Below are 24826 nucleotides of genomic sequence, written 5' to 3' on the forward strand. Positions count from 1 at the left end.
AGGCTCGCCCCGCACTCCGTGCCCCTCCCTCCCGCCCGGCCTGGGTGAGCCAGAGTCCCCGAAGAGGCTGTTCCTTTAACCCTGTCGTGTCTGAGCGAAGAACAGACGCCCTCCGGCGACCTACATGCAGAGGCGGGGCCAAATCCAAAGCTGAGACCCAGGAGCTGTGAGAACAAAGAAGAGAAAGGGAAACCTCTCCCAGCAGCCTCAGAAGCAGTGGATTAAAGCTCCACAATCAACTTGATGTACCCTGCATCTGTGGAATACATGAATAGACAACAAATCATCCCAAATTGAGGAGCCAGGAGTCAGTGCTGGGCCTCTGAGGTGGGAGAGCCAACTTCAGGACACTGGTCCACAAGAGACCTCCCAGCTCCACATAATATCAAACGGCGAAAATCTTCCAGAGGTCTCCATCTCAACACCAGAACCCAGCTTCAGTCAACGACCAGCAAGCTACAGTGCTGGACACCCTATGCCAAACAACTAGCAAGACAGGAACACAACGCCACCCATTAGCAGAGAGGTGGCCTAAAATCAAAAAAGTCCGCAGACACCCCAAAACACACCTACAGACGTGGACCTGCACACCAGAAAGACAAGGTCCAGCCTCATCCACCAGAACACAGGCACTAGTCCCCTCCACCAGGAAGCCTACACAACCCACTAAACCAACCTTAGCCCCTGGGGACAGACATCAAAAACAACGCGAACTACGAACCTGCAGCCTGCAAAAAGGAGACCCCAAACACAGTAAGATAAGCAAAATGAGAAGACAGAAAAACACACAGCAGGAGAAGGAGCAAGATAAAAACCCACCAGACCTAACAAATGAAGAGGTAATAGGCAGTCTACCTGAAAAAGAATTCAGAATAATGATGGTAAAGATGATCCAAGATTCTATTTCCCAGATCCAAAATCTTGGAAATAGAATAGACAAAATGCAAGAAACAGTTAACAAGGACCTAGAAGAACTAAAGATGAATCAAGCATCGATTAAAAACACAATAAATGAAATAAAAAATACTCTAGATGGGATCAATAGCAGAATAACTGAGGCAGAAGAACGGATAAGTGAGGTGGAAGATAAAATAGTGGAAATAACTGCTGCAGAGCAAAATAAAGAAAAAAGAATGAAAAGAACAGAGGACATTCTCAGAGACCTCTGGGACAACATTAAACGCACCAACATTCGAATTATAGGGGTTCCAGAAGAAGAAGAGAAAAAGAAAGGGACTGAGAAAATATTTGAAGAGATTATAGTTGAAAACTTCCCCAATATGGGAAAGGAAATAGTTAATCAAGTCCAGGAGGCACAGAGAGTCCCATACAGGATAAATCCAAGGAGAAATATGCCAAGACACATATTAATCAAACTGTCAAAAATTAAACACAAAGAAATCATATTACAAGCAGCAAGGCAAAAACAACAAATAACACACAAGGGAATCCCCATCAGGATAACAGCTGATGTCTCAGCAGAAACTCTACAAGCCAGAAGGGAGTGGCAGGACATAATTAAAGTGATGAAGGAGAAAAACCTGCAACCAAGATTACTCGACCCAGCAAGGATCTCATTCAGATTTGATGGAGAAATTAAAATGTTTACAGAGAAGCAAAAGCTGAGAGAGTTCAGCACCACCAAGCCAGCTTTACAACAAATGCTAAAGGAACTTCTCTAGGCAAGAAACACAACAGAAGTAAAAGACCTACAATAACGAACCCAAAACAATTAAGAAAATGGGAATAGGAACATACATATCGATAATTACCTTAAATGTAAATGGACTAAATGCTCCCACCAAACGACACAGATTGGCTGAATGGATACAAAAACAAGACCCATATATATGCTGTCTACAAGAGACCCACTTCAGACCTAGAGACACACACAGAATGAAAGTAAGGGGATGGAAAAAGATATTCCATGCAAATGGAAATCAAAAGAAAGCTGGAGTAGCAATTCTCATATCAGACAAAATAGACTTTAAAATAAAGACTACGAGAAGAGACAAAGAAGGACACTACATAATGATCAAGGGATCGATCCAAAAAGAAGATATAACAATTGTAAATATTTATGCACCCAACATAGGAGCACCTCAATACATAAGGCAAATACTAACAGCTATAAAAGGAGAAATCAACAGTAACACAATCATAGTAGGGGACTTTAACACCCCACTGTCACCAATGGACAGATCATCCAAAATGAAAATAAATAAGGAAACACAAGCTTTAAATGATACATTAAACAAGATGGACTTAATTGATATTTATAGGACATTCCATCCAAAAACAACAGAATACACATTTTTCTCAAGTGCTCATGGAACATTCTCCAGGATAGATCATATCTTGGGTCACAAGTTAAGCCTTGGTAAATTTAAGAAAATTGAAATTGTATCAAGTATCTTTTCCGACCACAATGCTATGAGACTAGATATCAATTACAGGAAAAGAGCTGTAAAAAATACAAACACATGGAGGCTAAACAATACACTACTTAACAATGAAGTGATCACTGAAAAAATCAAAGAGGAAATTAAAAAATACTTAGAAAAAAATGACAATGGAGACACGACGACCCAAAACCTGTGGGATGCAGCAACAGCAGTTCTAAGAGGGAAGTTTAGAGCAATACAATCCCACCTTAAGAAACAGGAAACTTCTCGAATAAACAACCTAAACTTGCACCTAAAGCAATTAGAGAAAGAAGAACAAAAACATCCCAAAGTTAGCAGAAGGAAAGAAATCATAAAAATCAGATCAGAAAGAAATGAAGGAAACGATAGCAAAGATCAATAAAACTAAAAGCTGGTTCTTTGAGAAGATAAACAAAATTGATAAACCATTAGCCAGACTCATCAAGAAAAAAAGGGAGAAGACTCAAATCAATAGAATTAGAAATGAAAAAGGAGAAGTAACAACTGACACTGTAGAAATACAAAAGATCATGAGAGATTACTAGAAGCAACTCTATGTCAATAAAATGGACAACCTGGAAGAAATGGACAAATTCTTAGAAAAGCACAACCTGCCAAGACTGAATCAGGAAGAAATAGAAAATATGAACAGACCAATCACAAGCACTGAAATTGAAACTGTGATAAAAAATCTTCCAACAAACAAAAGCCCAGGACCAGATGGCTTCACAGGCGAATTCTATCAAGCATTTAGAGAAGAGCTAATACCTATCCTTCTCAAACTCTTCCAAAATATAGCAGAGGGAGGAACACTCCCAAACTCATTCTACGAGGCCACCATCACCTTGATACCAAAACCAGACAAGGATGTCACAAAGAAAGAAAACTACAGGCCAATATCACTGATGAACATAGATGCAAAAATCCTCAACAAAATACTAGCAAACCGAATCCAACAGCACATTAAAAGGATCATACACCATGATCAAGTGGGGTTTATTCCAGGAATGCAAGGATTCTTCAATATACGCAAATCAATCAATGTGATACACCATATTAAAAAATTGAAGGAGAAAAACCATATGATCATCTCAATAGATGCAGAGAAAGCTTTCGACAAAATTCAACACCCATTTATGATAAAAACCCTGCAGAAAGTAGGCATAGAGGGAACTTTCCTCAACATAATAAAGGCCATATATGACAAACCCACAGCCAGCATCGTCCTCAATGGTGAAAAACTGAAACCATTTCCACTAAGATCAGGAACAAGACAAGGTTGCCCACTCTCAACACTCTTATTCAACATAGTTTTGGTAGTTTTAGCCACAGCAATCAGAGAAGAAAAGGAAATAAAAGGAATCCAAATCGGAAAAGAAGAAGTGAAGCTGTCACTGTTTGCAGATGACATGATACTATACATAGAGAATCCTAAAGATGCTACCAGAAAACTACTAGAGTTAATCAATGAATTTGGTAAAGTTGCAGGATACAAAATTAATGCACAGAAATCTCTGGCATTCCTATACACTAATGATGAAAAACCTGAAAGTGAAATCAAGGAAACACTCCCATTTACCACTGCAACAAAAAGAATAAAATATCTAGGAATAAACCTACCTAAAGAGACAAAAGACCTGTATGCAGAAAATTATAAGACACTGATGATAGAAATTAAAGATGATACAAATAGATGGAGAGATGTACCATGTTCTTGGATTGGAAGAATCAACATTGTGAAAATGACTCTACTACCCAAAGCAATCTACAGATTCAATGCAATCCCTATCAAACTACCACTGGCATTTTTCACAGAACTAGAGCAAAAAATTTCACAATTTGTATGGAAACACAAAAGACCCCGAATAGCCAAAGCAATCTTGAGAACGAAAAACAGAGCTGGAGGAATCAGGCTCCCTGACTTCAGACTATACTACAAAGCTACAGTAATCAAGCCAGTATGGTACTGGCACAAAAACAGAAAGATAGATCAATGGAACAGGATAGAAAGCCCAGAGATAAACCCACGGACATATGGTCACCTTATCTTTGATAAAGGAGGCAGGAATGTACAGTGGAGAAAGGACAGTCTCTTCAATAAGTGGTGCTGGGAAAACTGGATAGGGACATGTAAAAGTATGAGATTAGATCACTCCCTAACACCATACACAAAAATAAGCTCAAAATGGATTAAAGACCTAAATGTAAGGCCAGACACTATCAACCTCTTAGAGGAAAACATAGGCAGAACACTCTATGACATAAATCACAGCAAGATCCTTTTTGACCCACCTCCTAGAGAAATGGAAATAAAGACAAAAATAAACACATGGGACCTAATGAAACTTCAAAGCTTTTGCACAGCAAAGGAAACCATAAACAAGACCAAAAAAGACAACCCTCAGAATGGGAGAAAATATTTGCAAATGAAGCAACTGACAAAGGATTAATCTCCAAAATTTATAAGCAGCTCATGCAGCTCAATAACAAAAAAAACAACCCAATCCAAAAATGGGCAGAAGACCTAAATAGACATTTCTCCACAGAAGATACACAGACTGCCAACAAACACATGAAAGGATGCTCAACATCTTTACTCATTAGAGAAATGCAAATCAAAACTACAATGAGATATCATCTCACACCAGTCAGAATGGCCATCATCAAAAAATCTAGAAACAATAAATGCTGGAGAGGGTGTGGAAAAAAGGGAACACTCTTGCACTGCTGGTGGGAATGTGAATTGGTACAGCCACTATGGAGAACGGTATGGAGGTTCCTTAAAAAACTACAAGTAAAACTACCATATGACCCAGCAATCCCACTACTGGGCATATACCCTGAGAAAACCATAATTCAAAAAGAGACATGTACCAAAATGTTCATAGCAGCCCTATTTACAATAGCCCGGAGATGGAAACAACCTAAGTGTCCATCATCGGATGAATGGGTAAAGAAGATGTGGCACATATATACAATGGAATATTACTCAGCCATAAAAAGAAATGAAATTGAGCTATTTGTAATGAGGTGGATGGACCTAGAGTCTGTCATACAGAGTGAAGTAAGTCAGAAAGAGAAAGACAAATACTGTATGCTGACACATATATATGGAATTTAAGAAAAAAAAATGTCATGAAGAACATAGGGGTAAAACAGGAATAAAGACACAGACCTACTAGAGAATGGACTTGAGGATATGGGGAGGGGGAAGGGTAAGCTGTGACAAAGTGAAAGAGCAGCATGGACATATATACACTACCAAACGTAAGGTAGATAGCTAGTGGGAAGCAGCCGCATAGCACAGGGAGATCAGCTCGGTACTTTGTGACCGCCTGGAGGGGTGGGATAGGGAGGGTGGGAGGGAGACGCAAAAGGGAGGGGATATGGGAACATATGTATATGTATAACTGATTAGATTTGTTATAAAGCAAAAAATAAATAAATTAAAAAAAAAAGAAATACAATTTTGCCTTCAGGACATTACATAAGGGTAAGTAACTCAGCTTTACAACTCAGAAAGAAGTTCTTTTCATTTATTTTTTAATGAAGATATTACAAATATCATTCCTTCCAGGAAATCAAAAGTGAAATCACAGACTATATGCCTGCCTCAATAATAACAATCCAAATCCTCTTCTCTTAAGGAAAAAACCTGGCTGTTACTGTCTTACCATGTGATTGACCCATGATTTAAAAGTCCCATGACAGGAGACCTCTGTGTCACCATGGTAATCAGAAGTCTGACTCTCCCTGGGGAATTCAGCATTGTTCACCTGAATTCCCAGAGTAAGAATATTGGGTTCAAATACTGACTCTGCCATTTACTGGCTATGTAATCTTGGCGAGTTACTGAAAATGTGTGCCTCAGTTTCCCCAAGTATAAAATGAAGATAATATTCGTACTTATGTTACAGAGTTGCAGTGAGGATTAAGTGAGAGAATCTCTGCCCTGGTAAGTACCGAATAAATATTAACTATTAATATGATTCACTCTGCCTCAATAATAACCAACACATACCATTTTTTTTATATACCTGATTAAAAACAAATTCTATTCATTCTTTACTGGACAGGATTTTTGAAGATTTATTCTAATAACTTTACCGAATCTGCCTTAATTTATCAGTCTTAAAAATATTTAATTTAGGTTTCAAAGCTGTCTTACCTAATTTGGCATTATTTACATTTAGTAATCTTACATTCTCTTCCATTATTTATACTGTTAGTAAATAATAATTAAATCACTCTGTAAAACTGAATAACAAAATTAGCAGTATTGTTTCTATTAATATCATTATGAAATTTTATTTATTTTCACATTGAACTCTTCAGAAAATACAAAATATATGTCTATACAGAGGAAATTAGCTAGAATTAGAAAGTATGGAAAATATATCCACAAAGGAATATGTGCAATGTATTTTATTAAAAGATCTGAACTCTTTTATGATTCAGATCATTTTTACAATAATATACAATAAAACGATTGTGTAAACTGAAGCCAAATATTTTCCCACATATGTAACACTGACCTTTAAACAGTTAATGTCCCATAATCAGCCAATGTCGACAGTGTTTAGGAGTATATATATATAGAGAGAGAGAGAGATTAAAGGTGAAAGAAAAGCTTCTTGAACAAGACTGGGGCCGGGAACAACTCAAGAGGAACAATGGGGTCATTCAGAAGTTTTGTCTTCCTCTTGGCCCTGTACCTGCTGCAGGAGTCCAATACTTCCCTTGTTCGGCTGGATAACAGTGGCTACGAGGGCATTATCATTGCTATAGAGCCTGCTGTGCCAGAAGATGAAACACTAATTGAACAGATAAAGGTAAGAAAGAAATGGGATTTCTATTGTTTGAATTGATGAGAAAAAAATATATAGTAGTTAATAATTGCAATGGAAACTTCTCAGCACTCTAGGAAGTTTAAAAGAAGCATGGTGAAGTAAAAAACAATGTTGCAATGGGCAGTGGAAATTGAAGGTTCTAGACAGCATTCTACCCTGTCTCACCATAAGACCAAAGACAAGGCATGGGGTCTCCCTGATCCTCAGTTTCTTAATCTGTAAATTAGCAACTGGACTTATCTGTTCTTTTTTTTGGATGAAGGTTTACTTTTATTTTAGATATACTATAATGTTTTCTGAATATTTAGCATATTTCCAGGCCTACATGCAACTCATTAATGTCTCTCAAACACAGTTTGCAGGGTGGTCCTCAGCACACAGCTTCACTGCAGTACATCTTTACTGCTTAAATTCAGCCTCAGAAAATGTCTGGAGTACAGGGAATGTTTATAGTCCCCGTGCCATTTATTTTGACAAACACAATCTCTTTTCACACTGCAGGAGGGAAAGAAAAAGAATCTTTGTTTTAAGTCCATTGCTATCAAATGTTACAAACCGAAAAGGGGAAATTATCTCCCATCCTTCTGGTGAGAAGCAGCAGCAGGGTGAACTGAACTGGGAAGACAATCGCTTGGACTTGTCTGTTCTTTAAACAGTTATTTATTGAATACTTGCTTCTGGCATGCCAGGAGAGAGAGCAGTGAAATTTTTTAAAGCTCCCGATCTCCTGCAGTATATATTCTTTTCAGATGATATAGACAATAAAAACATGTCAGCGTAGAGCAGGCCAACGGTAGTAAGTTGCTATGCAGTAAAATAAATCAGCAAAGGGGGATAGGCAGTGTTGGTGGGACTGAGGTAGGGAGAGAATGTGGGTTACTGTTTCATGCAGGGTGGTCAGGGAAGTTCTCACTGTTGATGTGACATCTGGGCAGAGGCCTGGAAGAGCCAGCTGAAAACCTGGGGGAGGGAACAGCAGGTGCAGTGGCTTGGAGGTGACAGCATGTCTGATGTGACCAAGGAAACAACTGTGAATGAGCAGGAAGAAGGGTGGGGGAGAGCTGAAGGTGGAGATGTAGCAGGGCCCAGACCATCGGAAAGATTTAGGCTTTTACTCTGAGTGAAATCAGAATCCGTAGAAGAGGAGAGGCATGTTCTCTTGTGCTTGTTCTGGAGTCACTCTGTCAGCAGTTTGAGGAAACACTGTAGAGGGCTTTACTTTGTCCCTTCAACCTGTATAAGCTCTGTTGAAGCATAGGGGTACAGAGGGACACTGGGTCGGGAGCTGTTGCAAGTGAGAAGTGCTGCTGACTTGGAACAGGGATATTGTGGTAGAGATCATTACTGTGGTGTGATTCTGGACAAATTCTAAGAGTGTCATAGAGAAATTTGTTGATAGGTGTGTGGAGTAGAGGAGGGTTGGAGGGAAAGTAGGAGTCATGAAAAAAACTTCAGGAGTTTTGGCCTGAACACTTGGAAAAATATAATTATCATCAATTGAGAAGTAACCTCCAGCCTATTTTGGGAGCTCTCTAAAACCCTTTTCCTAACAAGAGCCAGTCATCCGGGTCTCAGTTCTCTGCACTCTGGCTTCTGGATGATCCCTGCCCTGAGCCTCATCAGTTTAATGATCTCTTCAATACACTAAGAGCACACTAGACCATCTTCCAGAGAACAGGAAAGAATGTCCTGAAATTCCTGAATAAGAATAACTGTATTGTGGTCTTATGTTAGGTCAGGAAGAATTGAGAGGAGGATCTACTTTGACATAAACAATACTGTAGACTGTGGTGTTGTCAGCAACATGAAGAGGTTGACATCGTCATCCAGCACCCAGTATTCCTCAGTTATTCAGTGGATTTGATCATGCAGAATAGATTACCAATGAACCTTTCATCCAGCTGTTTCCTCCACTAGATAATAAGGAGGAACAATTTCTCTCATTAATCATAACATTTTGGGGTTCGGGATACTAAACAATATAAGGTGATATTATTTTCAGCTTGATGGCAGAGCAAGAAGCTCTGCCTATGATCAAAAAGCTCTGCCTCTCCTATGAATTTTTCCACTACTCCACTCGCTGTGCTCCCAACCCAGCTGCCTCTGCTGGGAGGTGGGAATATAGTGAAAATCTCTTCTATGGGCCATCGCCATAAACTGTTTTCCTCAGCTTGCATCAGGTAAGGCTGTTCCCTACTAGGAATTATAATAGTAATGATATCAGTGAGTTTTATGACTGCCTATGTGTGCTTTATAACATATTTCATGTTTGTGGCAACCTTAAAGATAGGTTGTAATAGTATATTAAGGAGACAAGGAGACTGAGATTCAAAGCAGTCATATAAACCAGCCAAGGTCTAAGCCAGAGTATTAAGCTAGTATTGGAACCAAGTCTAGATGCTTCCTTTATCATATTAAACAATTCCTTGTAATGCCAAACGTAAGTATTTGACTTTTGATGTAGGATTATAGAAGACTGAAAGCTGTTAAATGTGCAGAATTAAGCCACAGTTTTGGATTGACAGGTGACAGATTTCAAATTTTGAATAAGAAACCCTACTCACCAGTGAGTTGCTCTTTGTATTAGGGACTAAAAGTGAGAATTGCCTGTGTTGAACACCTGTTCATTTAGTCTACTCTCCCTTGGCCATCCTCACTTCTCTTTTTTCCTATAATAGGTCATGGTGACTGCTGCATCTACTTATCTGTTTGAAGCCACAGAAAAAAGATTTTTTTTCAGAAACGTATCAATATTAATTCCAGAGAATTGGAAGAACATCACTCAGCACAAGAGGCCAAAGCATGAAAGTTACAAACATGTAAGAGTCAAAAAGTGTCTCTCAAAAATATTTTCTCTGCTGCTTGTCAATTTTGACCTAAATTAATCATTTCAGAGTTTTTCACACAAATGTTATCATTCCTATTCTGATGTTTTAAACACCTTTTTAAACATTTTCAGGTTGATGTTTTAGTCTCACCACCTACCCTCCCAGGTAGAGATGAGCCATATACCAAGCAGTTCACTGCCTGTGAAGAAAAAGGAGAATACATTCACTTCACCCCTGACTTTGTACTTGGAAAAAAACAAAATGAATTTGGACCATCAGGTAGGAATTTTGGTTAAAACAAATATTTTGCCATGATTCCAACATGTAGCTTTATATCCATGTTCAGTGTACAAGCCTTGGAGCCAGAGTCCCTAGGGTCAAATTCTGACTCCCCTACAGCTATGGGTGACCATGGACAAGCGACCCAGCCTCTCTGTGCTTATTTCCTAAAAAATGGTGAATAGAGGAGCTCCTACCTTATAGAAATGTTGGGAATATTCAACTAGATCATCCTTTTCATTGTACTCAGTATGGTCTCTACAGAAATTTGAACATGGGATGGCCATAGTAAATGTTTTGCTTTAGGAACACTTTTTAGATTTTAATTTTTCTGTTCTCCACTGCTGGATATTAATCAATCACATGCCACCTCCATGGAAGCAGATGCGTGGCAAGGTGAAAAGGGCCAAGATGACAGTTCCTGGCCAAGAGAAAACGCTCTTAGGCTGTTAGTTGCTGATACTATTATTCAATCCATTCTTTGAATCAGATGAACTTGTCTATAAGTGATCATTTTTACCTATGAAAATGGCAATTTCATCTGGTTCAATCTAAGAGTTAAGATCATTGTTTCAAATGAACTAAAGCACGATATTTTTCAGACGGAAATGAAAATTATTGTCAAAGGAGAGTCCAACTCATACATCATTAATCAAGAAAGCCTTCCTGAGTCTGCACACCCCAGAACCACTTCTTCCTCTTCCATGTCCCCTTCAGTGAACATTCATTAAGTCTCTTATCTCTGTAAAACAATCAGCTAGACATGGTCCTCAACATTGCCTGGACCCAATACTAAAAGCTCCATCGTCCTATCCCATCCCAATCTTACCTCTCCCCCATACGTTGGTCTGACCATGCTTGTTGTACTTGGCACCTCTAACCCTTTGTGCCCTTCTAGATATACTTTCTTTTCTACATGACATATCCAGCAAAGTCAGTCATGTCAGCTACAAGTATAAATAGCACAACTCCCTCACCATTCTTATCCTTATGTTTTATTCAACTTGCCAATTCTCTGTACTGAATTTCCAGTCTTTTTTTTTTACTCTTGTTAATATGTTTCCAAGATTGTGAAAGAAAATTATAAACCTAACTGGTATCTTTTAAGAAAAACACGTTTTCCAAGCTCAGTGAAGTCCTCAAATCTACTCAACAATGATTGGACTTGCCTTCTCTCCTCTCCCTTTCTCATTCCTGATAGCAGCTGTTCTAAACTTCTACCACTTTTCTTAAGATCACTAGCCAGTGTATTCCACCTCATAAGTTAACGGATGCCTTGATTGAGAAAATAGAGGTCCCTCCCTTCTTCCTCTCTACTTCCAAACTCATGTCCACCTTCATTTCCCTCCACTTCCACCTGTCTTAGAAGGGGAAGATTTTCTTCAGTTTCTAAAGCCAATGCCCCTACCAGAGTTCTTATTCTTTTCCCATACCCCTCACCTCAGCTCTTATCCCATAACTCACAGTTTCCCCCCTTCCTTCTTAGACAGGTGTTTCTGCCATAATGTGATACATGTGTTTGTGGGAAAATTCACATTCTGCAAAACAATGCCTTAAAAGCAACAAGGCTTTTGGGGGAAATAAGATTAAGAAGAAACTCCTCAAAATCTATGGAATTTGTAATAAAAATGATAACAAAAACAATAGGTCCCTGGAAAGATCTTTTGGACCATCCAAACAGCAGTTCAGTGTGGCTGCAAGCTGCCTCCACAGCAGATATTAAAAGTATACACACACACACACACACACACACACACACACACACAGAAATGCTGTTGGAAGTGAGAAAAGGGCTAGTAGGAACTGAGACAATGATTGAGATAGGAATGGAATTCTAAGTCAGAGGTGTTGCTTTTTTAATAAAAATTATATATAATTAAGATGTACAACATGATGATTTGCTATACATGTACATAGTGAAATTATTACTACAGTTGAGCTAATTAACACATCATCTCCTCATATAGTTACCTTTTTGTATGTGTGATCAGAGCACCTGAATTCTCTTCTTTCAGCAAACTGAGGAGGGCATGGGAGCCAGGCAACCAGTCATGAGCTGAAAAGAAAGCCAGTCTGAGAGTGGACTCTTCTAAAAAAAAGGAACCGCAGGTGCAGGCAGATTTAAATTTTCTTAAAATTCACCAAATTCCTATCACTGTAGCTGATAGGAGAGCTTTTTCTTCCCACACTGAAGGATGTATATAATTCATGTTCACTCACCTGGCCCCACTTGCCTAGGAACCTAAAAATAGTGTTTTTAAACTTTAATGTGCAGAGCAATAATTTAGAGATCCTGTTAGTAAGCAGATTCTGAGTCAATAGGTCTAGAGTAGACGCAAGATTCTGTGTTTCTTGTCAGCTCCCATGTGATACTGACACTGCTAGTGCAAGGAACACATTTTGAGTAGCAAGGACTTAAAGAAGAAACGTGACTTCATCATTATACTGACACTGTCCTCCAATTTTCAGATTTCACGAGGTAATCTGAGTTGGAGAAACACACATTGTAGTGGACCAGACTGTACTTCCAACTTCTACTTCTCCATACCTATTTCCGCTGAAGTTTTTCCTAACATTGCTAAAACAAAAAAATGTACTTATTTTTTCATCCTGCATTTCAAGGATGAAATTATTTATTCTTCTATTCACCCTGAAATTCTTAGGGAAGAAAAATTTTAATTGTGACCCCCTCTCTCTAACCTTATCCTAGTCAAGGATTATATCTTACTCATATGTATATTTCCTAGAATCTAGTATAGTGCTGAATATATATAATTAAAAATAATTGTTTTCATTTCATTAATGCTTATATGTGCTAAGTACTATAAATTAATCACCTCATTTAGACACCCGCCCAAATTATATTTTGTCGATAGCAGTGTTTTTCAATCTTTTTCTTTCTTTATCAATCCCCTATGGAGCATATATAGACATTTTTAAACTAATTGTACCTTCATGAAATTTTAGTACCACAGATGTGTTATACATATGTTTATGTTGTTGGTAGGAGTGAGTTTTGTAGAGCCAAAAATGACTGTAATATCTAAAACTTTTTGCCCCCCAAGAACCAAAACTCAAAGTTCAATCTGTTCTGCCCATGGCATACACATAATAAATGTTTCGTTGACTTAACAAATGTGGAATAAAAAATAATATGCTAAAAACTATATAATTAATAAAATGAAATGTAATTCAGTATGCTTTTTGTTTTGTTTTGTTTTCGTTTTTGTTTTTTTTTGTTTTGTTTTGTTTTCGTTTTTTTTTTTTTTTTTTTTTTTTGCGGTATGCAGGCCTCTCACTGTTGTGGCCTCTCCCGTTGTGGAGCACAGGCTCCGGACGCGCAGGCTCAGCAGCCATGGCTCACGGGCCCAGCTGCTCCGCGGCATGTGGGATCTTCCCGGACCGGGGCATGAACCCGTGTCCCCTGCATCAGCAGGCGGACACTCAACCACTGCGCCACCAGGGAAGCCCCAGTATGCTTTTTTATAAACAAAAAAATAAATGTTAGCAGTTATTTAAAGCCTAAACATTCTGGATATTTAAATTTTTTCTTAAAATATGTAAGGGATGGATTATGTCACTTGAAATATAATCATGTATTTGAAATATTTTCCAACAGGTAGACTGTTTGTCCATGAGTGGGCCCATCTCCGCTGGGGAGTGTTTGATGAGTACAATGATGATGAGCCTTTCTACAGCGCTAAGTCAAAGAAAATTGAAGCAACGAGGTATGACTATTTAAACTGTCTTAAATTACTGCAGACAGTAACTTCTCATTTTCCTTAGACTGATTTCTTTCAAAAGCCTTTCTTTCATTTTTGTCCCAATGCAGGTAACAGATGCTATATCACGAAACAGTGCTTTTTGGTTTTTTAAGAAAATGTATCTCAAAGAAGCTGGTTGTCCATTTATTTATTTATTCATTTAAAAATCTTATTTATTTGGTTGTGCTGAGTCTTAGTTGCGGCAGGCGGGCTCCTTAGCTGCATCTTGCTGGCTCCTTATTTGTGGCATGCAAACTCTTAGGTGCGGCATGCATGTGGGATCTAGTTACCTGACAAGGGTTGGAACCCAGGGCCCCTGCATTAGGAGCACTGAGTGTTAACCATTGTGCCACCAGGGAAGCCTGAAGCTGGTTGTTCATTTAAAATACACATAACTTCAAGAGCATTTGGTAGTCAAGTTGACATATTTTTATACCTCTCTACCATAGCTGCCAGAACTCATTTTTGCTGAAGTTAGTGCTCTCTGTAAAGGGTTGTACTATGTGCTAGGAGGTCAAAATTATTTACCCTACAAAAGAATGAAAAAAATAAGTAGTGGTAAATGCAGCTGAGTAGGAAATCAACCAGCTTCAGAGAGCCAAACAGGAATTTCCTGGGATTTATAACATTCATGTTAAAATACAAATCTAACATCACAGTTAATAATAGACAATCCTCTTGATTCTGAGATCAAGAGAGCAGAATGGGTGAGGTAATCAATGTAAAATTGGGCATCAGCAGCTTAATCAATCTTAGATGCCCTGCTGGGGGTGGGGACTTGTCAAAAATGTACAAATTTCAATGAAGGTCCTTCCTCAGCACCATAGCACCAAGTTTTAGGATGAGTATTTTAAAGACTATTGCATGATTACATTTGTTTATATCATATTCCCCTAAATGTCTAAGTCTATGCATAATATTCATCATGGTTGTTAACATAGATAACACCATTATGTTTGCTGAGTTTTGGGGCAATAGAGGCACAGACATATTTAGAAGACTCCTTAAATTACTAAATAAGATCTAGTCTTTGCTTCTTTAATTTGAACTGGAATATACTGAAAAGATGAGCTACATTCACATTCCAGCATATTTGTTACAATCACTACCACTTATGGCAAATTCCATGCAATAAAACATATGTCTAAAATCCCTCTACTATTCTTTACTGTCCTTGGCAGTATCCCAGTCTTTCCTTCTAGTCACATTTCACTTTGGATAAAAATATTCCTTGGGCTGCGCGGCCGCCGCCGCCGCCGCGGGCCTCGCGAGCTCATTTGTGCCTGGCTGGTCCCCATTCCTCTCTCCCCAGTGTTGAGTGTCTGAGCCGTTGGCTGCTCCGAACCGTTTGGCTCTTTCCCTTAGTACAGCTTTTACCTTCTGCCTCAATTCCTCTCCCCGCTCGCGCCCTTCCCCCGCGCGCCGCCTCCCCCCGCCGCCGGCCGCGTGCGCCCCCGCCCCTCCCCCCGCGGCGGGAGCACCTCCGCTCGCCACCTGGGGACCCGCGCCGCGCTCCCCGCCCCCGCCCGCCCGGCGCCCATCCCCCGCGCCCTCCGCTCGCCGGGGTTATAATTGCCTCTCACCCCCCGGAGGGGTTATTTTGGGGGTGGTTGGAGGTGGCGGCGGCGGCGAGGAGGGGAATTTCCTTGTGTCTCCATTCCCGGGAGGGGGGAGCGGCGTCGGAGGCCACGGTTTCCAGCATCAGCAACAGCAATTTGTGATTGGCAGTACCAGACATTCAGTTGTACATCCCCACATCAATGCACTGCCAATGGGTTATATCCTGTGTTGTGACCTCATGGTTTAAGTGGGAATAAAGATGAGTATAAGCAGTGATGAGGTCAACTTCTTGTTATATAGATACTTGCAAGAGTCAGGATTTTCTCATTCAGCGTTCACCTTTGGTATAGAAAGCCATATCAGTCAGTCTAACATAAATGGTGCCCTCGTCCCGCCTGCTGCATTGATTTCTATCATCCAGAAAGGTCTACAGTATGTAGAAGCAGAAGTTAGTATTAATGAGGATGGTACCTTGTTTGATGGTCGACCAATAGAGTCTCTGTCACTGATAGATGCCGTAATGCCTGATGTAGTACAAACAAGACAACAAGCTTACAGAGATAAACTTGCACAGCAACAAGCAGCAGCTGCTGCAGCTGCCGCAGCTGCAACAAACCAACAAGGATCTGCAAAAAATGGAGAAAACACGGCAAATGGGGAGGAGAATGGAGCACATACTATAGCAAATAATCATACTGATATGATGGAAGTGGATGGGGATGTTGAAATCCCTCCTAATAAAGCAGTTGTGTTACGGGGCCATGAATCTGAAGTTTTCATCTGTGCCTGGAACCCCGTTAGTGATCTCTTGGCATCAGGGTCTGGAGACTCAACAGCAAGAATATGGAATCTTAGTGAAAATAGCACGAGTGGCTCCACACAGCTAGTACTTAGACATTGTATACGAGAAGGAGGGCAAGATGTCCCAAGCAACAAGGATGTGACATCTCTAGATTGGAATAGTGAAGGTACACTTCTAGCAACTGGTTCCTATGATGGGTTTGCCAGAATATGGACTAAAGATGGTAACCTTGCTAGCACCTTGGGGCAGCATAAAGGCCCTATATTTGCATTAAAATGGAATAAGAAAGGAAATTTCATCCTAAGTGCTGGAGTAGACAAGACTACAATTATTTGGGATGCACATACTGGTGAAGCCAAACAACAATTTCCTTTTCATTCAGCGCCAGCATTGGATGTTGATTGGCAGAGTAACAACACCTTTGCTTCTTGTAGTACAGATATGTGCATTCATGTCTGTAAGTTAGGACAAGACAGACCTATTAAAACATTCCAGGGACACACGAATGAAGTAAATGCTATCAAATGGGACCCAACTGGCAATCTCCTGGCATCCTGTTCTGATGACATGACTTTAAAGATATGGAGTATGAAACAAGACAACTGTGTCCATGATTTGCAAGCACATAATAAAGAAATTTATACTATCAAGTGGAGTCCAACAGGGCCAGGGACAAATAATCCAAATGCCAACCTCATGTTAGCAAGTGCATCCTTTGATTCTACTGTTAGATTATGGGATGTAGACCGAGGAATTTGCATCCATACTCTGACAAAACACCAAGAGCCTGTGTACAGTGTAGCTTTCAGTCCTGATGGCAGGTATCTGGCGAGTGGTTCTTTTGACAAATGTGTGCACATCTGGAACACACAGACAGGTGCTCTAGTTCACAGCTATAGGGGAACAGGTGGAATTTTTGAAGTTTGTTGGAATGCAGCAGGAGACAAGGTTGGAGCCAGTGCATCAGATGGTTCAGTTTGTGTATTAGACCTTCGGAAATAGCGCTACTAGTTGGAAGCCATGGACCGACTATGAATGTGTATATAGCCAAAATGACTGTCCCTGACCCAAGTACTGCTATAGTCCCACTTGAACCATGGCCAGTCCACTACAGCCAAATCTAAGAGAAATATATACATATAGTGTATATAAACAAAATTGCACCCTGAAGATGACAGAATTTTGTCACAGCTTGTGAATTCTGTTCACCAAGTGCTGGAATCTAATCTGCTGTGCCCCTAAAATAGCATTTAGAAGTTTTGGATATGAAAAACAGAAGAGAGAAAAAAATAAGCGTTATAAAAGCAGCCCATACATGTACGAGTTTTTGGATACTAATGACAGCCTTGTTTCTCCCCTTTGAATCAGCAGACACCATGGATTATATTCTTTTTTCCCTTCAGTAGTTTAGCAGTTTGTATGTACAGAGAAAACGGACTTACAAAAACTTGCAGCAGTAGTTTGTTCTTGCTTTTAAACTTTGTTTTTGGTTTAGTTTATGGATGCATGAAGTAAGGGAGTGAATCAGTTTCTTGTTTATATTTTTTTCACCTTTTAAACAAAAAATTCTTAAAAATATTTTACTGCATTCTTTTGAAGAGATAGATGTTTGGTACATTTATGGCTCCCAGAGCATATATTCGATTGGTGCATGTTGTAGAAGGGGGAATTGGAAATTAAATGGAACTATATGACTTTGGTCATGTCAATCTGTAAGACACATCAGTAAAAGGGTATTATGCTCTGTTTTTTTGTTTTTGCTTTTGCTTTGTTTTTTTGTTGTGAGGGGTTTTTTGTTTTGTTTTCTCCTTGGTTTTTTTGTTTTGTTTTTTGGTGATGTGGCTTAAATGCAATAGTTTCTTTTTTGGGACATATTTCTGCCAATTAAAGACTAGAAGGGCACAAACATTTTTTTAATACCATAGAGAAGATGCATAAAAAAAAATCTTCTGATGTCTTGTAGCCATAACTAAATTATGGTTAAAATGTGCACTATTGTGAAAAGGAGCAAAGTAGGTTTGAGTTTTTGTTGTTGTTTGTTTATTTGTTTCTTTTGCTTTGTTTTTTAAGAGATTAAAATGTTTCTGGATAAGGAAAAAAAAATATTCCTTGAATAATCAAAATACTTGTAGCTATGCAACATTTCATTCTCTTGAAGATAATTTCTTTGAACAAGAAATATACAAACAGGGCTTCCCTGGTGGCGCAGTGGTTGAGAATCTGCCTGCTAATGCAGGGGACACAGGTTCGAGCCCTGGTCTGGGAGGATCCCACATGCCGCGGAGCAACTAGGCCCATGAGCCACGACTACTGAGCCTGCGCGTCTGGAGCCTGTGCTCCGCAAAAAGAGGCCGCGATAGTAAGAGGCCCGCACACCGCGATGAAGAGTGGCCCCCGCTTGCCACAACTAGAGAAAGCCCTTGCACAGAAATGAAGACGCAACACAGCAAAAATAAACAAATTAATTAATAAAAACTCCTACCCCCAACATCTTCTTTAAAAAAAAAAAAAAGAAATATACAAACGGTCTTAGGCTAAAGTGGTACCAAGAGTAAATGATTTCATAAGATGCCTTTTCCAGATGCCTGCAGTGCATTTACCATCACAAGGCTACCAGGAGAGATGTTTGGAAAAGGGGAGCCTACAGCCACTAGTATAAGCAGGACAGCAGGAGATTTAATTCCAGAAGAGAACTCACCCTTTGCATAGACTGGAGATCCTACTTAAATTTCCCTCAAAAATTTCTTGAAAAACAGATAAGTGCTCTGGTAGGAACCCTGAAACTTTGCTGTCAAAATAGGATGTATGTGGTATTCAAATAAGAATAAAAAGCTTGATAAAGATCATTATTGAAAACCTTGATAAGAAGACCACTTAAGGTTTTATAAAAATTTTAATGATTAGGTTGCCTCAGAGACTAACTGTCACACAATTTCAGGTGTTCCACAGGCATTACTGGTATAAACAGAGTGTATAAATGTCAAGGAAACAGCTGTGTAACGAATAGATGCAAAACTGTTTCCAAGACAAAACTGTATCAAAAAGATTGTCAGTTCTTCCCTGATAAATATCAAACTGAAAAGACATCCATAATGTTTATGCAAGGTATTGATTCTGTAAGTATACCAATCATTACTTCAGACTGTATATTTATAATCAGAGGACTTGTTACCATGTTTATAAAATATCTGTTCAGGGATTAGATATATTATTATAGAGTTCTTTGAACATTGGCTGGCACATAGTAAGTACTCATCTAGTGTCACCTACTATTATTATTATTATTGAAAATCTGCCTTACTATTATATGTTTCCTCCCTGAATCATATTTCATTCAATAAACAACATTTTTAGAGAAGAGGTTTTTAATACTTTTCAGATTTGTAGTTGAGTTTTTAAATGCATCATATAAAAAATATAAATGCATCATATATAAAATTTCTTTTCATTTTGTTAACCTTTTAGGTCACTGAATTCTGTAAGAAAAAAAACCATAACCATGAAGCTCCAAGCCTACAAAACAAAAAGTGCAATTTCAGAAGCACATGGGAGGTAATCAGCAATTCTGAGGATTTTAGAAAAACAGAGGTTATGGTGGCACCACCCCCTTCGCCTGTCTTCTCATTGCTAAAGATCAGTGAAAGAACTGTGTGCTTAGTCCTTGATAAGTCTGGAAGCATGGCGGTAAGTTCATTAACCCATTTTTCCTGGTTGTAGGGACAGGGCAGTGACTGAACGCTTAAGAACACTCTGATTGCTACCTGCACCTGGATTCTTCTAAACTGCACGGTTGGCATAAGTACCATCACTTCCTGTGATCTTGACCTCAAGAGGGGCAATGAACATTATAATGAAAGAAGGATGGCAATAGAGTTAGAAGGACCTAATCCAAGAATCTCTGTTTTTTTCCAGAAAATGGAGAGTTTATGGAGGAGGACTTTTAGGTCCTTTAGTAAAGCTTTTGTTAGAAGATCAGAACTAGAGACTGAAATATGTAAAAGTTTCCTAACCTTGCTCCCTCTATCTATTGTAAATACTTGACAGGCATGAGGAGAGAGTGAAAGATCAATCAGGAGAATTCTTAACATGGCTTTATCTTATTTGTATCACCTATATGAATGACCCCCTTATGCTCAAAGACACAGACAAAAAGCATCACCATAAAGAAGATAGGACCAGATTCAGCCATTCATTCCTTCTACCCTCATTAAGTGAATGGTACTAGGCATTGTACTAGGCTTTAGGATTAGAGATCCATATCCCTGAACAGTTCATAGTTGAAGAGACAAAATTCTCTCTCTTCTGCATAATGAGTTAACTCATACTTACCTTATCCTTCAAAATATGATGTAGGTACCCACTTTGTCCAGGACATGGGCTGGTCTTCCAGGCTGGGCTAAGGGTCCTTCAGCAGATCTTCCACAATGACCTGTACAAACCTCTTTTACTATATATTATATTGAAATTACACATTTCTCTCCTACTATACTGTGCACTCCTCTAGGACTTGAAACCATGTTCTCTAGGAACCAGCTCCCCTAGGACTTGAAGCAGTCTTATTCATCTTTATATCCCTTTTGTCTAAAATAAGGTTTATCACATGTAGGCACTCAATAAATAATTGTTGAAATCAATGGACTACAAATGAGCAGATGTAATGTGATAAGGTACCCAGCAGGATGGCACATTTGAGGCAGAACAGAGCATGCTGAAGATCAGGAATAATGTATTCAACAAATGGGGGCTGGGTGGTAGTGGAAAGGGCAGAGGATGATACAGCTGGGTGAAATAATCCACAATAGCACAGGGTTTCCAAAAGAGCATCAGAGTGGTAGATACCAGCACACAGAACTGTTCTAGGAAGTGTCGCTGGGGAGAGATGAGGTTCTTAATTGGAAGAAGATGAGCAACCTCCCCTAGACAGGGTGCAGGCAGAGCCACGTTTAAAGGTAAAGCAAAGTGGTAGAGAAAACCTGCTAAGATGGGGATGTAGAAAAAGTTCTTCACCATGATTTGGTTCCGGGGAGTTCAGAGGGAAATTTGGGCATGTGTTAGGAAGAAGTACCACAGGTCAATTGGTATTGAGGGACTGAAAAAAGACAAACGCGTGGAATGGTATATATCCTGGGTATTCACCTAGGAAATAAGGATATGAGTCCTAATGGGTTACCAAAGAACCAATTCCAGTTAATCTCTAGTGGAAATGTGGTGAGGAGAGGTTAGGAGCAGAAGAGGAAATGGGTGGGGAGGGAACGGGGTCTCTCAGAATTTAGAATAAGTTTCATCTTTTGGGTAGTCTGGTGGCCAGTGGATGGAGAGATTTCAGTTTCTAGCTGGAGTTCATGATAGTCTGGTTTGAAACTGTGGGACCTGGGGAGTAGTTTCATCTTGAGACAACTGGAACAGAGGATCCCAGGAGTAATTAAGCAGTCTCTAAGATGTCATCACCCCCCCAGTTCCAGCCCAGCACCCACCCTACTCTACACCTCTAATTTAGGTTCTTAGAAGCCAAGAATCAGCTCTGGTTAAAAGTCTGGGTTCCTTACTATACTATACATATGTATTACATAATAAAACTGTATTTTTAAATTTTATCAACTGAAAAAATTGTTTTCTTTAATAACGTCAACTACTATTGACATAAAATCTTTAAAAACAAATTCTATTCACTCATTTTATGTGATCTGCTATTATTTTCCAGTCAAAAATTACTTGGTTTTTTTTCCTAACCTTTTTTATTCAGGGTTTTAATCGCCTAAATCGAATGAATCAAGCAGCAAAACATTTCCTGCTGCAGACTGTTGAAAATGGATCCTGGGTGGGGATGGTGCACTTTGATAGTAATGCCTACATCAAAAGTAATCTAATCCAAATAATAAGCAGCAATGAAAGAAGAAAGCTCTTGGAGAGTTTACCTACTGTTGCTAGTGGAGGAACTTCCATCTGCAGTGGAATTAAATCAGGATTTCAGGTGAAAATTGTACTTCAAATATAGTTTGTTTATTATTAGGACATTTTTATGTTAAGTGCTGCTTCACATATTTGCTCCCTAATTTTAACATAACTAATTCTAAGAAGCAGAGAACTAATCACATAGAAAAAATCACTTGTCCACATTTTAATGGATCAGTAAATCAATAAGTAATGGGTAAATAAATGACTATTAAAATTCCACTGGAGTATAAGCCCAATGAGGTCAGAGACTTTGTCTTATTACCATGCAGTAGTCAATGCTCAATTAATGTTAATTAAATAAATAAGAGTTCTTGAGCAGCAAGAGTCATCAAATTTTAAGGCAAAGAAGCAAGTCAGATGGTATGATTCCACTTCAGGCCAATCTTCATTTTAGTTTCTGTGACATTCAGTTAGGGAAACTAACGTTTATCTGTCAAAGTTCCAGATGTAGCAGGAACTGTTAGTCATATTTAGGGTAAGGAATACTGGTCAGAACATGAGTTTTGACATCAGAGTACTGGCTCTGCTACTTACAAGCCATGTGATCTAGGCAAAGTTTTCTGTCTCTTTGGATTCTCAATGCCTTATCTATAAAATATAGGAAAATAAGAATGCCTATCTCATAGGATTATTATGAGCAAAATGATACATGTTCATACTTAGAACAATATTTATTATATTACATAGTGAACATATAATTCACAATAATTATTATTATGAATCTTATTTTATACAAATGGTCATCTTGAACTCACAATTAATATCATTTGTGTCATTTTCCTGCTTAGAAATCCTGTCCCCTCACAGTCTATAAAATTAAGTCTGAATTTCTCAGTCTGATGTTATTTAAAAGCTTCTCAGCCTCTGATAAACCTGCCCTCTCCTCTCTTGCCAGTTTTTTCTCAGTTCTCCCTTCCCAATGCTCTATGCTCCAACCAACTTACTGTACGCATTGTTCTCCAAGCCCACTATGTACTAACAGCCTCCATATATTTGCCCATGTAACTCCTCTGCCTAAAATGCTTCTTTTCCATCTTTGCAAGTTAAAATTGTACCAATTCTTCAAAATCCTTGCTCCTTTATGTAGCTTTTCCTGCTACTCCCAACTCTATTGAATATCCCTCTTTTATAAATAGAATAGCATTTTAGCATAGCTTTCTAACATGAAGTCTGGGTTCAAACTCCAATAATCACTTATCAGCTTTCTGACCCTAAGCCTGACTCTTCACCTCACGAGCCTTCAATTACCTCATCAATAGGGTAATGAAAGCTAGCACGTAGGGTTGTTCATGTTTAATTTATTCAACACATTGTAGGGAGCAGGGAGTAAACATAACATATTTTAATTAATTCAACACATATTTATTTATGTAAGAAGCAAATCTTGCATGTTAATTCAGTGGGGAACAGATAATATATAGATAAATCAATCAATTAATTTTTTTTAAATAATTGAAGGTTGTGGAGATAGTGTTGTGAAGGGACCAAACAAAGGTAACGTGATTAAGTAACAGGGAAAAGAGGGGCACAGCCTACTTTAGGTAGAGAGGCCACTGAGGTGCTTTCTGAAGGGTGATGTTTAAGCTAAAAATTTGGAGGATGAGAAGGAGCCAGTGGTTCAGGCGGAAAGAAAAGGGCAAAGTCCCTTGGGAAAGAGGTGAAAAAAACTAAATTATTCTAAGAAATGATAGAAGCTATTGGCACTGGAATTTGGCAAATGAAGGGGTATGAAGTATGATTGCCAGGTAGACAATGGTTAGATCCTTCAAACACTCAAAAAATATAAGAGGTTTGTATTTTAAACACAACAGAAGGCTTTCAAGTATCAGAGACTGATAATTAATTCATGTTTTAGGAAGATGACTCTGGTTGCCCGATTTAAAATAAAATGTAGGGAGTAAGAGTGGTAGCAGGGTAGTAATCTAGGGACAGGTTGGGAGTTTTGAGTTGGATTAAATTACACAATGTGTAAAACACATTTAACACTTAGCAAATTTCAGTAAATGGTAGCACTATAATATTGTTTCTCTTTACTGAATATATTAGTTGTGTATTTGTCACTCTTCTCTATATTTCCTCAGCCTATCACCCAAATCTCAATAAATATCTTTAAATTTAATTCTTTCTATGAATGCAAAAACCATGTAGTTCCTGCTGAATCCCCAGGAACCAGTACAGTGAATAACACATTGCAAGTGTTCAGTGAATAAACTAATACAAGAAAGGGAGATGTGAAGGACAGAGAACTATGCTTAATGTCTGAATCTTCATTTGATCTTGAATGTGTAGGGGGAATGTGGTGGGGATGCTGTATAAATGCTATAATGTATCAACGCATTTCCTATATTTTAGTTTGGTTCCT

The 24826-nt window shown here is 38.9% G+C and overlaps 2 protein-coding genes across 2 annotated transcripts in view; both read left to right on the forward strand.

Annotated features, from left to right (window-relative positions):
- Positions 1–7050: 7050 nt before the first annotated feature.
- The window catches only part of LOC309799472 (calcium-activated chloride channel regulator 4-like), a gene marked incomplete at its 3' end in the record, with an annotated part of 29241 nt that continues 11465 nt past the window's right edge, over positions 7051–24826 (forward strand). Inside the window, exons 1-7 of the mRNA XM_082612675.1 lie at positions 7051–7258; positions 9955–10095; positions 10236–10383; positions 14003–14111; positions 19448–19625; positions 19975–20193; positions 22253–22480. Coding sequence (XP_082468801.1) covers positions 7100–7258; positions 9955–10095; positions 10236–10383; positions 14003–14111; positions 19448–19625; positions 19975–20193; positions 22253–22480 — 1182 coding nt within the window. The 5' untranslated portion in view covers positions 7051–7099. The remainder of the gene's footprint in view (positions 7259–9954; positions 10096–10235; positions 10384–14002; positions 14112–19447; positions 19626–19974; positions 20194–22252; positions 22481–24826) is intronic.
- LOC309799473 (F-box-like/WD repeat-containing protein TBL1XR1) lies at positions 15506–18530 on the forward strand. The gene has a single exon (XM_082612676.1). The coding sequence runs from the start codon at positions 15967–15969 to the stop codon at positions 17509–17511; it is 1545 nt and encodes a 514-aa protein (XP_082468802.1). The 5' UTR covers positions 15506–15966; the 3' UTR covers positions 17512–18530.

The sequence above is a fragment of the Mesoplodon mirus genome (genome assembly GCF_964341445.2).
Source record: "Mesoplodon mirus genome assembly, chromosome: 3".
Classification (NCBI taxonomy): domain Eukaryota; kingdom Metazoa; phylum Chordata; class Mammalia; order Artiodactyla; family Ziphiidae; genus Mesoplodon; species Mesoplodon mirus.